Here is a 15,295-nt window from a genome sequence, read left to right on the forward strand (position 1 = left end):
GATTTAAGAATATGTGTTTTTACTCTTTTCAGACAAAGATGTATTTACATTTTGAATTTTTCAAATTGGTTATTAATGTTTGAATGTTTGTGTAATAATTTCTGGAATGCATTAACATCTCCATGAAGCAAAAACAAAAAAAATTGCAAAATGCATTATCCCAGTTCAATTACTTAATTATTCAGGAAAGCCCAATCATTTTCAAGAGAGGCAAGCAGGTTTCATCTACATTTTGCTGATTTCCTAACAAACTATTTGTTAGATGATTGTTAAATAAATTAAGAGGGAATTTTAAAAAATCAGTCTCCTGGAACACAGTGAGAATTTAATGGACAAAGATTAAAAGGACACTGTTTCTACACTTGAGAAACTCATTTTCATGTGGACAAGTCAAACAGAAAGATACTTATGAATTATCATATATTAATCAAGATGTGAAGGCTTAAGAGTATTTTGGAAAAATAAATCTTCATGTTCTATGAACATACTTAATATATTATGCATTGTACTAAATATATATTAAATTTATATTATCTATATTTGCTTTATATTTCATAGAGACAACATCAAAAAATTCATATTTATAAATGCTTTTCCATAGGAACCTGTTTAGGAATATTTAATACATAAATGCATTTATATGTTACCATCGACATGATATTTTACATGCATTATTTATTGTTAAAGCATGAAGTTCAGAACATTTACTATGTGAAAAAGATTATTACTTCCTCCAGAACTTCCACTTCTCATTCTGTTTTAATTTTCTTCATGCTTTCTTTAATGCTCTTTATTATACTCTGCATTTTATTCAATTATTTTGTATTATGTCTTTGTCCCTTACTGAGAAGTCAACTCCATGAGGACAAGGATGGCAGGTATTTTTGTTTGCTTTGTTCACTGCTTAACACCAAGCAACTGGAAATAACCTGGTAAATAGCAGATACTCGTGAGATCTTTCTTGAATGAATGCATTACAAGAGTGTTACATCTATAAAAACCTGTATGCATATAGAAAAGTGTGTGTGAGAGTGTGTGTGTGTGTGTGTGTGTGTGTGTGTGTGTGTAGAGAAAGAGAAAAAGAGAGATCGATCTTGTTTTAGAAGGATGTCCGTCAAAATGCGCGCATTATTTTTCTCTGAATAGTTATGGTATTTTAAGTGATTTTAAAATATTCCCCAATTTGCTTTTTGGTATTATGTATCATTTCAAAAAAAAGAGGAAATAAAAATTAAGATTTAAAAAATTGTGATTTTAAAATATCAGCACAACTAACTGTTCACTATGTTGCTGCAAGAGGGAAAAAGTTACTATTCCTGCTCTTATGTCAATTAATAGTTTACCAGGAAAGATATAAAATATTGAATGGAGAACACAGATACAATGAATTCCATAACAGTCGTGCCTGGCATAAGTATATTCTAATGCATAATTATTGAAAATAAGTTAATTATTTCCCACAAGAATAATGAAACATAAATCCTGGCCTCCTCTCTGTGCATCCGTTATTTCCTGGTATATTTAATCACACCTGTGGTACATCACAGTTTCGATTGGAGACAGTATGATATGGAAATAAAGCGGGCCACAGACATGGGCTAGAAACAGACTTGGAAGCCAGAGAGACGCGTTAGAGTCTGGGCAGCACCACTTGGCTTGGGATCTTTGCCAGATTACTCGAGTTAAGTGGATTAGTCACACGTACCCTTCTGGGTCGTCTCCAGGGTTACCTGATCTCCTGTGTGAAGCCTCCAGCACAGTGTGTCCCTTGTAATAACTGCTCAACGATGTTGATTTAACACCTTTCCCTAGTTACAATCCCACCTTGTCTCCCTTCAGCACAATCACCTCCCTATTTACGCCAGACTCCAGCGAAGTCCAGTTATCGTTTACTTACTTTTTAAGAGATGAGCTAGAGCTGTCAGGACTTTTTAGAAACTTGAGCGCATGAGATGTAAGTACTTCTGGGATGCCTGACTCTTCGCCAAAAGCTGTTTGGCATCTGCCTGCTTATTACAGTATTGAGTCCAAGCGATGGTTTCTCCTAACGCCGCCTCCAGCACACGCAGCAGAGGCTGCCTTCTGCTTCCCTGAAAAATGCAAGAAAGGATCAATTCCTCCATCTCTAGCTGTGGCTCTACCTTTTCTTCTTAGAAATAGGGAGCAAAAATAAAGAGAAAAGTAAAATGGGTCTCATAACTTCTATGTCAACTTGAACACGTGCTAGTTTTTAACTTTTTAAAAAATGATTCAGTTAAAGAAACCATAGAGAAAATGACATAAACTCTAAATGGACAGTTTAAAGCAAATACTGGCGTATCTACCACCCAGATCAGGACGGAGAACGTTGTTAGCAGCAAAGAAACCCCAACACATCCCTTCCCATCTTACCACTACCTGCCACTGAATGAACCCTGTGCTGAGTAGGTCGGAAGCCACTCTTGTTCTTTGTGCACGCACCACCTAAGTAGGCATCCTTAAATAATATAGCTTCATTTTGCCAACTTGGGGAATTTATGTAAATAAACCTTGCATTATGCATTCTTTTGTATCTGGATTCTTTTATTCAACATCATGTTTTTGAGATTTATCTGTGTGGTTGTGTGTAGCCATAGTTCATATTTTTATTGCTTCCTAGTGTTCAGTTGTATACGTAAATCACAACTTATGCATTTAAGACTCTTACGAATAATGCTATAATGAACATTTTTATGCAATGTACAAACCTTGATGGTAGGTACATAACCAAGGGTAAAACCGCTAGATTCTTTGTGAATTGTTAGTAGAATTTCTGGATTCTGGCTAGAAGTGTATCTTCCAAAGTTATCCAGTACACACTCCCTGGCAGAGTGTGAGGCTTCCGTTGTTTCACATCCTTGCCAACACTTGGTGTTGTCAATATTTTTATTTTTCCTCTACTTGTTTGGAAATAAAGTGATATTTTCCTGAGTGCCAATGAGATTGAGCACTTTTTATAAGCTTAGTAATTGGCCATTTGTACAGGTCCTTTTTGTAATATGTGCCCACTCAAGTATCTTGCCCTCTTCTTAAAAACTGGCTTGTCTGTCTTCTTCTTTTGCATTTCTTAGAGTTCTTTACATATTCTGGATATGCACCATTTGACAATTATGTGTGTGGCAAATATATTTTATTCAATGGCTTGATTTTTAATTCTCTGAGTCTTCTTTCCTGATACAAAAAAAATTAAATGCTTACTTATTTTAGCTTTTTATTTTCTCTTACAATTATGTTTTTGTAGCAAAGTTCAGTGGCTACACCTGTAGTCCCAGATGCTTGGGAGGCTGAGGTGAGATCTTTTGAGCCCAGGAGTTCAAGACCAGCCTGGGCAATATAGTGAGACCCTGTCTCAAAAGGAAAGGGGAAAAAAGTGGTTTGTTTCATGTCCTATTTTTTCTCTACTTTGAGGTCATTGACATATTAATTAGACACTACATATTTTTTAAAAGCTTTAATTTTTGGACCTTTCACATCCATGTTAAGAATCCTACTGATTCCTAAGACCAAAAATATAAATGTCATCATCTGGGGGGAGGAAAGCAACATACTTTAGAGGACAGAAATGCTATTCAACTAGCATTGCAGCAGTTTGTCCAAATAGATGTGCTCTCTTTTACATTAAAGAATAAAAAAAGAACACACCTGAAACTGATTTGGGGGTATCATGTGAAGAAGTCAATTTTCATTCTGCTTTCAATATGTCTGTCTAGTTATCCCAGAGCTGTTTACTAGAAAGTCTTTGACTGTTAGTTTGAAGTGCTCCTGTTGTTATCAATCAAATATTCACATATGTGTTGTGTTTATTGACCATTCTCTTCTATTGATCTATCTGTCTGATTCTAGTGTCTTAATTACTGTCTTTGTAATTAGTCTCGGTATTCCATATAGCAAGTTTTCCTATCTTGTCGTTCAGTCTTATTTCAGTCCTTTGGATTTTCTCATTTGTAGCCCAATAACCTCATGCTCCTTGTGAGGTTAAAAATAATTTATATTATGCAATCATTGGATGCTGTATTATGCACAGGTCTATTTAATCAATGTGATTAATTTTGTTGCTCAAACACTCTATAGTCTTAGATAGATGTATGATCATTCTAGTACATACCAAGATTTTTTAAGTGTTATTGTAGCTATGTCTATTTTTTGTCAATTTTATCTTATAATTTTGAGGCTGCATTCATGAATGTTTACAAATTCAGAGTAGTTTATGCATTCTGCTGAATTAACCTCTGATCGTTCCAAAGTGTCTCTATCTCCAAAAATATATTTTGCCTTAAAGTATACTTTGATACTAATGTAGTCACATGAGCTTCTTTTTGTTAAGATGTAAGTTTTATCACGTGCTCTCACTGCTCAGAGCTTTTAATGGCATCGGAGAGTCAAAGCTAAGATCCTTCCCTGACCCGGCTCTTCCTCTCTTGTCTGAACTTCCACCACCACACTCTATTCCCTGCCCTCCACACTGGCCCTTGCAGCTCTTGAAGCAGTTCAGAAGCTCCGACATCAGGATATTGGTGCTTGTAATTCTCTGACTGAAACCCTCTTTCTCAGATGTCTGCCTCACTCATTCTCTCGCTTTTCCTAACGCAGCACTTAAAAGTCCCCTTGAGAGCGAGCCTTTCCTTCCCACACCTGGCCTTCCCTGCTTCACCACTGTGCTGTAATTGTCCCCCAGCACACAGCACTGTTCAAAAGGCTGCTCACAAATGCACTTGTCTATCTGCTCGCATTGAAACGGAAGTTTCATGGGGCAGGAACTTTTTTTCCATAAGGGACGAAACTTGTTTTTTGTTGTTGTTATTTTTTTTCATTCTTTTTTGCTCCTGTATCCACAGAATCTAGCACTCGCAAGTCTTGTTGGAATGAATTAATAAGAGGGATTCTAGCATTATATGTATATAACAGCATTTATAGTCAGTCTGGGAAGGTAGTAAAACTCAATTCCATATTGTAAAGACAGTTAAAACTAAAACTCATCAGTGCATTACATTGAATCTTATGTATTGGCGACTTTTTACAAAAACCAAGTGTGTCTTTCAGTATTACCATACACATTTTGTCAGAGAACAAACACCTAAGACTAAGTAACTGAAATTACTCATAGCACATGCCCGCAAATAACTATTCCTGGGTGGGTTTCGCCTGTTCGTTTATTTATTTGTTGTCTTGATATATTCACTTGATACACAGTCATAAATTAATAACTGAATCCTGTACCCCAAGATATCATTTATATAATATCTTGCTTTCAGAAGGGAACACAAATATACGACTATCCAGATATGCTACTTTCTTCTTTATATTTTTCAAAGTCTCTAGAGACAAAGTTTCTAGGACCCCCTTTAGTGCATCAGACTCTCAGGTTTGACAACTCCTATAATCAAAATTCTTCCAAGTTTCTAACCAAAATCCTATCTGAAGTGCAGGGTTCATCAGGTCAACAGCTTGTGATGGAACAGGCCTATTAAATCCAACTTTTGGTGAAGTTAAAGCTTGTGAATGAATCCTAGCTAAATAACATAATTACGGATATGAACCGAAGCCAAGAAATCTGCCATCTACTTCACGGCAAGTCTTAAGTGGAGAAAGGATATCCTTCGTGCAAAATCACCCTGGAAAGGAGAAAGCAATAAGGAAAAGAGATCACTGTGCAGCAAAAGAGTTTTCATCAGATGGAAGGGTATTTGGTTATGGCAGCCGGCTAGCTGGCTGATGCAGTGGAACACTGAGGGTGTGGACCAGCTGGGGATCCTGGGGTTTTCTGGAGTCCTGGCAACCACATGGAATTTTCTATAAGGGGCATCTGAGGGAAACCCAGGAGCCTGTTTGGTGAGACAATTGGCATGTGTAGGAGATAGTTTTGAATAAGAACGTGAAACCAGTTAATCCACCAGGACAGAGTGGTATAGCACTGTGCCATCGTGATGGGACAAGCAGGAATGTCACCTGCTAAGAGACAGACTTTGGGGAAAGTGAATATTCTTGCAAGCAACAGGTTCTGTTGTTATTCAGCCAAATGGTCTCCACACCTTTAGAAGAGCCAGGCAGTGAAGAGACTGCCCCATCTCCCCCACCCACTGCTATGGAGGGCATTCATTTATGACCCATTCTCAGGGGTTGCAAATAAAAATAAGGTACCTAATTTTATGTATATGGTTTTCTTTCATGCACTCAAAGAATTTGTATCTTTCATTTATAAGCAAAATGAAACCTATTCCTTTATTATTCTCTCTTTTTTTTTTTTTCCCCTCTGAGGAGTGATATCCTGGTCTCAGGCAGTCATTTTTGTTGCTCATCTCTGGAATTTCTCCAGTACACTCACATAAAGCATCAGTTTTAGGGCCCAGCAGATCCTGGTGCACTAATAAAATCTAGTTTGATGAAGAGTACAAAGGGATGATCTCCTCGTCCTTCTGCTTATTTGATATTTCTGGTACAGAGGTGGCCATTACTGTGCTGACTCGTGCTTAATTTGATTTCACGTTGACACAGACCCACACTTGCAAATTCTCCACACCAGGGCCCTTTTTATTATTTTACTCCTATTAAAAAGCAAAATATTTTTGAAAAACTGTGTCCAAAAGAAAACTCTTCATTTATTAAATGATTCATTACTTTAAACTTTCAATCAGATCTGATTAAAATGTAACTAGTCCATAGCCATGATGAATTCATATTATTTTCCCAATAAATGTTATATTTTAATCACTTTATTGTGAAATTTTCATTAGACTTTTGAAATATCAAAAATAATCTAATTGAGACAAACAGAAATTGATGGACGTTATACAAGATATTTGACCATTAATTGTGAAAACTGTCAAGGTCATGAAAAACAAAGAAAGTCTAAGAAACTATCACAGATCAGAGGAGACTAAGGAGACGGAACAACTAAATGCAACTTGGTATCTGGTATTGGATCCTCAAACAGAACCAGATAGGAAAAAACTGGTGAAATTGAGCAGAGTTTGTAGTTTAATTAATATTATTTTACTAATGTTACTGTATTAGTTTGGAAAAATGTACCATAGCTATATAGGATGTTAATATTAGAGGAAGCTGCATAAATACATGGGAATTCTGCATTTTTGCAACTGTTTATAAACCCAAGATTATTCCAAGATTAGAAAAATAATAACTTAAGGGCCTCAACTTGGTAAACAGTCTACTATGTCAAGTCTTTAAAAACCAGTCTTACTTGCCTCCGTTAATGTAGTAACAGAGATAAGATACTGTCAAAAACGGTAAATCTATTTTTTTCTTTATTATCCACTATGAGGTTCATTTTGTAACAATACTGAGTGCCTCAATAGAAACGTATGCTTGCTGGCTCATGATTAGCTGGCTCTTGGGTGGAAAATAACTATGGTAACATGAGATGGGGAATTGCAGTCAGTATGGGTATTTGCATGTTTCCATGAATATTTTAAGCTTCATTTGACATCATGATTGTTCCTAAGTTATGAGCAATAAAGTGACAAAGGGCACAGGCAAAAGCATTCTTCTGTAGGAAAAGACAACAACCATATTACCAGGGCTTGGGTCTCAGTTACATTCAAGGAGAGCAGCCTTAGAGGAGTTAAAATAACTTCTACGAGCCGAGTCATTTAATGAATAGCAGAACCTGCACTGAAAATCAAATTGTTCTGACTGAAAAACTATGTTTTTAGGCATTACAATATAATACTTTGAATGCTAACACAAAGGTGTGAATATGTTGAGTGAAATGATTTATCCTGTGCAAAACTTACTTCATGCTATGTTGTGAAGAGAGTAATTTCAGGAAGAGAGTAAATTTGATGTATTGTTTTCAACTGTGTAATGGTAAATGTGAATATAAATAGCCATATAGCTTAACAATATCCAAACCATTGTGAAATTAGCAGGAACTCATATTTGTAGTCAATGAAATATTTAGACAGTTTTGTCTATTGATATATATAGCATAATTCCAATAATTATGGGAATCATTTGAAACCTTTAAAAATATATTGGTGCAAGCAATAATTTTTACAGTACATGTAAATATCCATAATGGTTATGAATGTGCTGAATAAGGTCTGTTGCTAAGCCCATTTTATCTGTTTTGTATTAAACTGCCCTGTGTTTAGTTAGTGACTCTCCTGTATGCACTGTGCCATGAGCTTTATGCACTTAAACTCTTTTTACTGCCACAATAATGTTTTGATACAGGCATTATTTTCCCCAAGCTAATTTAAGGACAAAAGCTAGGAAGCGACATAGCCATCATGTAAACCCAAGTCTGTCCGGTTCCAAAGCTTTATTAAAGTTCTGCAATACCAAACTGTGTCCTCTTATATATTTTCATTTCCTAAATTTGTTACCTCTTAACATATAAATACTTCTTTTAAGTTTAAATGGCAGAATTCTACAACACTAAATAAATCCATATAAAATTAATCAAAATTAAACCATATACTGATATCTTATTCTAATCATTTTTATTTAAATATTGTTTCACTTTGGGGTGGGTATTAGTAATGGACAAACAAACAAAAAACTACACAATGTGCTAAACACAAGTGGGTAGGAAGAATACCAAGAGCTCTGAAGGAGTAATTTAGCTCTTAATTTCCAGGTACATAGTTAGGAATCATTTTATAGGAAAGGTGCATCTGATCCCAGGCAGAGATGAAGAGGCATGTTTGTGTGTGCAGAAGTTCAGGGTTGTTTTTTATATGTTTTCAAGGCTGTTAGAGAGGATCTAAGGAAAACAGCAAGAACAAAGTCAAAGTATGTGATTGCATTGTTATTCTGCCTTTATAATGAGATATCTTTATGTGATTGTTCGAAGAGTGTCTTTTAACGTGAGAAAGACTGTCTTCTAGTGAATAATAAACAATGCACACTTCAAAGGAATTACATTATCTAGCCTATATTTGTAAAAAAAAAAAAAAAACACAGTATGACAACTTTGCAATTTAAATGAAGACATAGAAGAGAAATATAATGATCTAAGTTTCTGAAGTTTCCTTCTATGAATTTCCTCATGGCTGTAGAGACATTATCCTCCAGCAAAAAATACGCTAAATGTTTTAATTTAAAAGTTGTGGCCAATAGACAATTTTAGACCTCTTTCATTACTGGAAAGAAAGACTCATTTTATTACCTTTTCTTCAAACATGTCTCTGTCAGGAGTGTGTTATGGTGAGAATCAAGTGACAGACAATCTAATTGTCTGGTATTAATTAGTCCTATAAAATAAGGGCAAGGTCCAGAAATGGTGGTTTGTGTTATTGTAATTAGTAATCCTGCTTTTTGTTTTTAATCAAAGCTTAAGAGTCAGACATATAGGACATTCAAATCCTGACATTGTCATTAACTTTATCTAAAAATGAAGATAACATCTATTTCTTCCATACCTCATTTCAATATGAGGATTAAATGTGTATATAAATTCTGAAATGTATTGCACAAAGAAGTATTTAATAAATACTAGTTACTAAAAAAGTATGAAAGAGTAAAACAGATGTACCCATCATAAAAACATATTGGTTGCAGTTTTCTAAATCAATATATGAGTATCTTAAAAAACTAAAATTCTACAAAATAAGTTAATTTTTAAATGTGATATTTTTTTCAAAGATAGAAAATTAAACTGCCATTGCACAAGCATGGAAAATGGAGAATTGTCTGTCACTAGGATGGGGAGAATACATATTTAATATGGTACCAACATCCCAGTGATTTAGGTATATTAAAAACTACTGAAACCAGCCCATTGAAAAACTCATAACAATCTTTTCACAAATAAATTGATTTCATATGAAATGTTGTATTTTTAAAATTTGCTGTGATTCTCATTAAGAACATGCTTATCACTGAAAAACAAAGTTACTTTCTGTAAAACAAGAGCATTTAAAAAAATGTATTCCCAAGGGGTTAATTGAATAGATAAACCCCTGCTGCTAGTAAACTCATGTAAAAAGATGGATAATGGGATTCCTTTATTTGCTTTCAGATTTTCAGACGATGCTGGTTGGTTTTTAAGAAGGCCTCTAGCAAGGGACCCAGAAGGTTAGAAAAATTTCCAGATGAAAAGGCGGCTTATTTCAGAAACTTTCATAAGGTAAGTCACAGTCCTGGGAGTCCCTGGGGAATAACTGGACCCTTGACAATTTGTGGAGACATTTCTTTGATGGATGAAATCTGCAGAGTTAAAAAATTCGTGGCCGGGATAAAATGCCCCTGTTCTGATACAGTGCAAAAGTTATTTTTCTCCTTTATTTTAATCATCTGTTATAAATGCCAGTGGTACCTCTGCAAAATGAAAGACTCATTTTTATTGCTACTTTGCAAAATGAGATGACTCATAACTTGACCAGATCATTTTTCAAGGTGCTGAGTAGGCGCTTTTCCTCTGTTCAGGTTAATTGTGCATTTGTTACTTTGATTTAAGCTCTAGGCAATATTTAGGAAATAAAAATTTTGAGGTTGGCTTTAGCAGTGCTAATAATATTGTTAATGTATATGGCATTTGCTGTTTAGTCAGCTCCTTAACAAGGAAATGATCATCAAACATGCTGATGTGTAGAGGTATGGCATAAATACTAGGAATGAAATATCAATTTCCTTAGAATTAAGAGAATGTAAAACACAACCCCAAAATGATGCAAAATATGCTGCCTAAATTCATCTTTGGTGATATCAAAACACAGTTAGGTATTTTATAGTAATACAGAGGATTCATAGTCAGAACTCAGAATTATAGAATAGTATTGTCTGTTGGGAGAATGCCTGAGTAAGCTCAGTAAAGATTCTAATTTCTCACTGGTCATAAAGAGTAAGTTGTCCTGGATAATTTAGTGAATTTGTGGAGTTTTATTTTATGTAATATACAGTCCGAATTTCTCCTTTTATTAAAAAAATAAATTATTTGATAGTAATATGCTAGCTAATTCTGTTACACAAATAATCAGCAATCATTTATATTATATCTGAACCCAGATCAGAGAGCTTAAAGTTGGGAGCTAAACAATGGGTTACACATGGTCATAAAGTGGTGTAAAGGACGTTAGAAACTAACAAGGTGGGTGAGGGATGAAAACTTACCTGTCAGGTACAATATACTCTATTCTGGTGACGGGCACACTAAAAGCCCTGACTTCAGCCTTATACAATTCATCCATGTAACAAGAACACTTGTACCCCTTAATATTTTGAAATAAAAATTATGAAAAAAAAATTGAGTTTCTATAACTCTCCATAGGGTGTTCTATATATTAATACAGATTTACTGCCAGAGAATGCAAGTTCAGTTTCCTGCCCAGTCACTTACTAGCTCATAGGTGTTTGGTTTTCTCATGCATAGATGAATTTTAAAATTGTTATATTATGTGTTTCTAAAGATTATTTGAGATATAGTACCATAAAGCAGCCAGCACACTGCTTCCTGTTCTAACTATAAGCAAAATTATTTGAATTCTAAAGTCTTGCTGATATTTTCATGTCAATTATGATTATGATTTTGGCAATGATGTTAAACCTGACTTAATGAGGAATTGCTAGGTTGTAAAATGTAAGTCCATGACATTTAGTTTGTGAGTAAAATTTTGATGGGCTGCGTGTATTATGTGTGTTCTGTGGATTTCTGGTCAGACCCCTGCCTGCTGGGCAATGATGTACACTAGCTGGAGCTCTCTAGCCAGTTCTCCTGGGTTTATTTTTACTTATAAATATAACAGGCACAATCCCCAAGAAGAGGTATTATCTGATGTTTGGACCCAGCCATCACTGGTATTTTAATTCTAAGTTTATAGAGAGTTACAGGTCAAAAAAGTTGACACTTGACTGAAAAATCGCTAATTAAAGAAATGATAGAAAATTGTGAAGAATACCATTTAAACGAGTAACTGCTACTAAATGTTAAAATAAAATAAAGTTCATGGTAATTATCAAGACTGTAAATATATTCCTAAGAAAATAATGTAATAACTCTAAAGAGAGAATACATTTATTTTACCAAAAAGAAAATTATTAAAAATGTTGACATTTGCAAAGGGAAGAAGGAGAAGATAGAATATCGGAGGCTCTGTGTGTTCGTCTTTTCCCTGGAGCTGCTCCTCCCTGGGAGAGGGCCAGGGGCTGTGGGCAGCACTGGAATGCCATCGCTGGGATCAGACGGTGTTGCTTTGTCCAAGGCCTGGACAACTAGCCATCAGGGCAAAAAAGATCACAAATGTTCTTCGTATTTTTATCCTCAGATATCCTCTTGCAAAATCAAGGACTGACTCATCACCTGTCATGGCTTGTTGTATGTCTAGCATTGTAGATTCACAAATCCTTTTTTTTTTTTTTCAAAAGTGAACATTGGCAGAGCTGTAAATTTTTCATAGTTGCCTCTGACGGTCAGGTAAACAAAGGACAATCCTTTTCTGAGACAAGCTGGCATGTTTGAAACCTTCGTTTTCTCTTGGGCAATTATGGCCAGTCCAAATATTGAATCTCCAGAATTGGGGAAAAAAAAAGTCTTCATTTTCAAGATGACTTTAAGAAATTGACTAGTATGGATTTCTCAAACTATTCTGTGTGTGATATTTAAATACTTTATACTAGTAATTAATCAGTTATTTCGATATGTCCTAAAATCTGCTATCATGCTCAGTAACAATAAATTAAAATAATCAAATGAACGAAATGTTTCCACCATAAGTGAAGGGTTTCTGAAAAATAAGCTAAGGACACAATTATTTCTTCACCAACTTTAACTTAGCGTTATGCCCTATCTGGAACATACACATAAGTTTATGAGTATTAATGGTCTCATTTAGGCATTTGATATGTTTGCCATGAGGGAGATCTTGCTGCATAAATCAATTTTTATATGAAACTGCTGTAAAATGGTATATACTTTTTTTTTTTTTTTACTTCTTGGTAGAAAGAAATTTGAAATTCAAATCACTAGCTGCTGAAGGAAGTTATTAAAAATGCATTAGAGTTGAAAATGTAGCTGTATATAATTGTCATAACAGATATTCAAAACAAATTTATCCTCAATGAAAACTGAACTAGAGCAATTTACATAGAATCAGCTAATAAATTTTCCTTAATTTTCTAAGAAGATGAAAAACAGTTCATAGAATTTTAACAAATAAATATGAGTTCTGTCTATAGGGAGGAAAATATAAATAAAACCCCTTAGAAGGATGAATGAAGACAGAATAATGTGAAGTTTCAGGGATGAAACCGCATAATGCCAGAGAAGTTATGCCTGTATTGGGACCAATCTCATTTCTAAATTCCCTATAACCCATCACTGAAAACATCATTTCATTCTATCTGTTTGGTATTGGCAGTATTTATTTTTATGTAAAGCAAACATCTGAGAGAGTTGGGGAAAAGATAAAGACATCCTTGTGAAAAATAGCCACCTATAAATATAGCACACCCTTAAAACTAGAGGCAAAATCAGTGTAAAGGCAGAAACAGCACATGGGCACAATGTTATGTTGAACATTCTCATTTTGATTGCATGAAAAATGACTCTGTTCTGGCATGAACACATACTTGATGGGATGTGAAAGGTATTCAAAGGCTTGGTGTCTCTTGACATCAATTCTCAAAGTGAACACGGTTTATTTGAAGTAAGGTATCTTATCCATTCGTTCATTGATTCATTAATGTATTTATCCATCCGTGATCTCTTATCTTGAAGAGGTCTCAGTTTCTTGAACATAAGCACCTATTAACATACACATTGGTTCCTGGGACAGTCACACCTTAATCCACAGTCATTTATTGATTGTTTTACTCATATTATCACGTTTCTCAGAGAAGACTCAAAGAAAGGGAATGTGAAAAGTTGGTTTTTACATTGGATGAAAAGAAGGGAGAAATGCCCAAGACAGGATGCACCACCTGAGCAGAGTGTCTGTGGTAGGGATGGGCCGGTTGTGAATGAGCAACTCTAACGCCAGAGATTAGCAAGAGACACTAGGTGTTAAGACTTCTGGGTGGAGGAGATAGGCAAAGTTGTGGTCTCAAACAATAGCGGACTTCCTGAGCTGATCTTTATCTTTGTGCTTTTTATATTAAGGTCAATTAAGATTTTAAAAAATCTTAGGTATCGTCAATAAAGTTATTCTATATGGCTTAAGGATGCCAAGGAAAATAGATAACTCAGTAGCTGGGATTTCTGTTTAACCCATTTCTCTAGAGCAGATTATGATGCAGACTTTTAGAAAAACATCAGTATGATTGATCTGGGCTTGACTTAGAGTATACAGCAGTATGATTTATGTTAGCAAAATTACTGTCTTTATGCCACTATTTATATCTGTCCATTTTGTTTTCTTTTGTAAGGCAACCATCCATAATGGTACCGTATCAGAACAAAACATGGTATAATTTAAACAGTACATTTTTCTATCTGTAAAATGCAAATAATAATGTTATAGCACACAAAGTGAGAAGATCATTGCATATAAAATAATGGAAAATGTAAAGCAATTATTGTTGTCAAAGTCATTTCTGCCTCAGATTTTGCATCTTTGAAATCAAGGAATAATTGGGCGTGGTGGCTCACACCTGTAATCCTAGCACATTGGGAGGCCGAGGTGGGGGGATTGCTTGAGGCCAGAGTTTGAGACCAGCCTGAGCAAGAGCGAGACCCCATCTCTACAAAAAGTAGAAAAATTAGCCAGGCGTGGTGGCGTGTAGTGTGCCTGTAGTCCCAGCTACTCGGGAAGCTGAGACAGGAGGATCGCTTGAGCCCAGGAGTTGGAGGTTGCAGTGAGCTATCATGAGGCCACTGCACTCCAGCTTGGGTGAGACCCTGTCTCCAAAAACAAAACAAAAAACAAACAAAAAAAGAAATCAAGGAATAATTTATGGCAACATTAGAATGACAAATTTGAATGATAATTTCAAACAAGTCGTTTTAGTTGGTAAATCAGAGAATATGAAAGGATATTCAGTACTGCAACTCTGTTATGACATTATTTCCATTATTTCTGAGGCATTTTGTATTTACATCACAGAGTTAGATCCAATTCCTTTAATTACTTCAGAAGATCATCAGTGCATTTTTGGTTTTTAAAAATCTCTTTTTTGTCCATCAAAAAAATTTGCTTAATTATGCAATATCTGACAGATGCAACAGGAGAAATGTTTATTGCATAGTGTTCTCTGAGAATAAATTATTCTCTACCATTAATGGAAAGTTATACCTCAAGTAATGAATACATATTCGTTTAAAACCTGCAATTTGAAAAATATTTCAGTGAGAATTTATTCTTGAATAATACTGTCTGCCTCA

The 15,295-nt window shown here is 35.0% G+C and overlaps 1 protein-coding gene across 1 annotated transcript in view; it reads left to right on the forward strand.

Annotated features, from left to right (window-relative positions):
- DOK6 (docking protein 6) overlaps positions 1-15,295 on the forward strand; it is a 557,474-nt gene that overhangs the window by 161,125 nt on the left and 381,054 nt on the right. The window contains exon 2 of the mRNA XM_012657584.1: positions 10,001-10,108. Within this exon, the coding sequence (XP_012513038.1) occupies positions 10,001-10,108 (108 nt within the window). The remainder of the gene's footprint in view (positions 1-10,000; positions 10,109-15,295) is intronic.

Source organism: Propithecus coquereli, unplaced genomic scaffold, assembly GCF_000956105.1.
Source record: "Propithecus coquereli isolate 6110/MARCELLA unplaced genomic scaffold, Pcoq_1.0 Scaffold55, whole genome shotgun sequence".
In the NCBI taxonomy this organism is placed as follows: domain Eukaryota; kingdom Metazoa; phylum Chordata; class Mammalia; order Primates; family Indriidae; genus Propithecus; species Propithecus coquereli.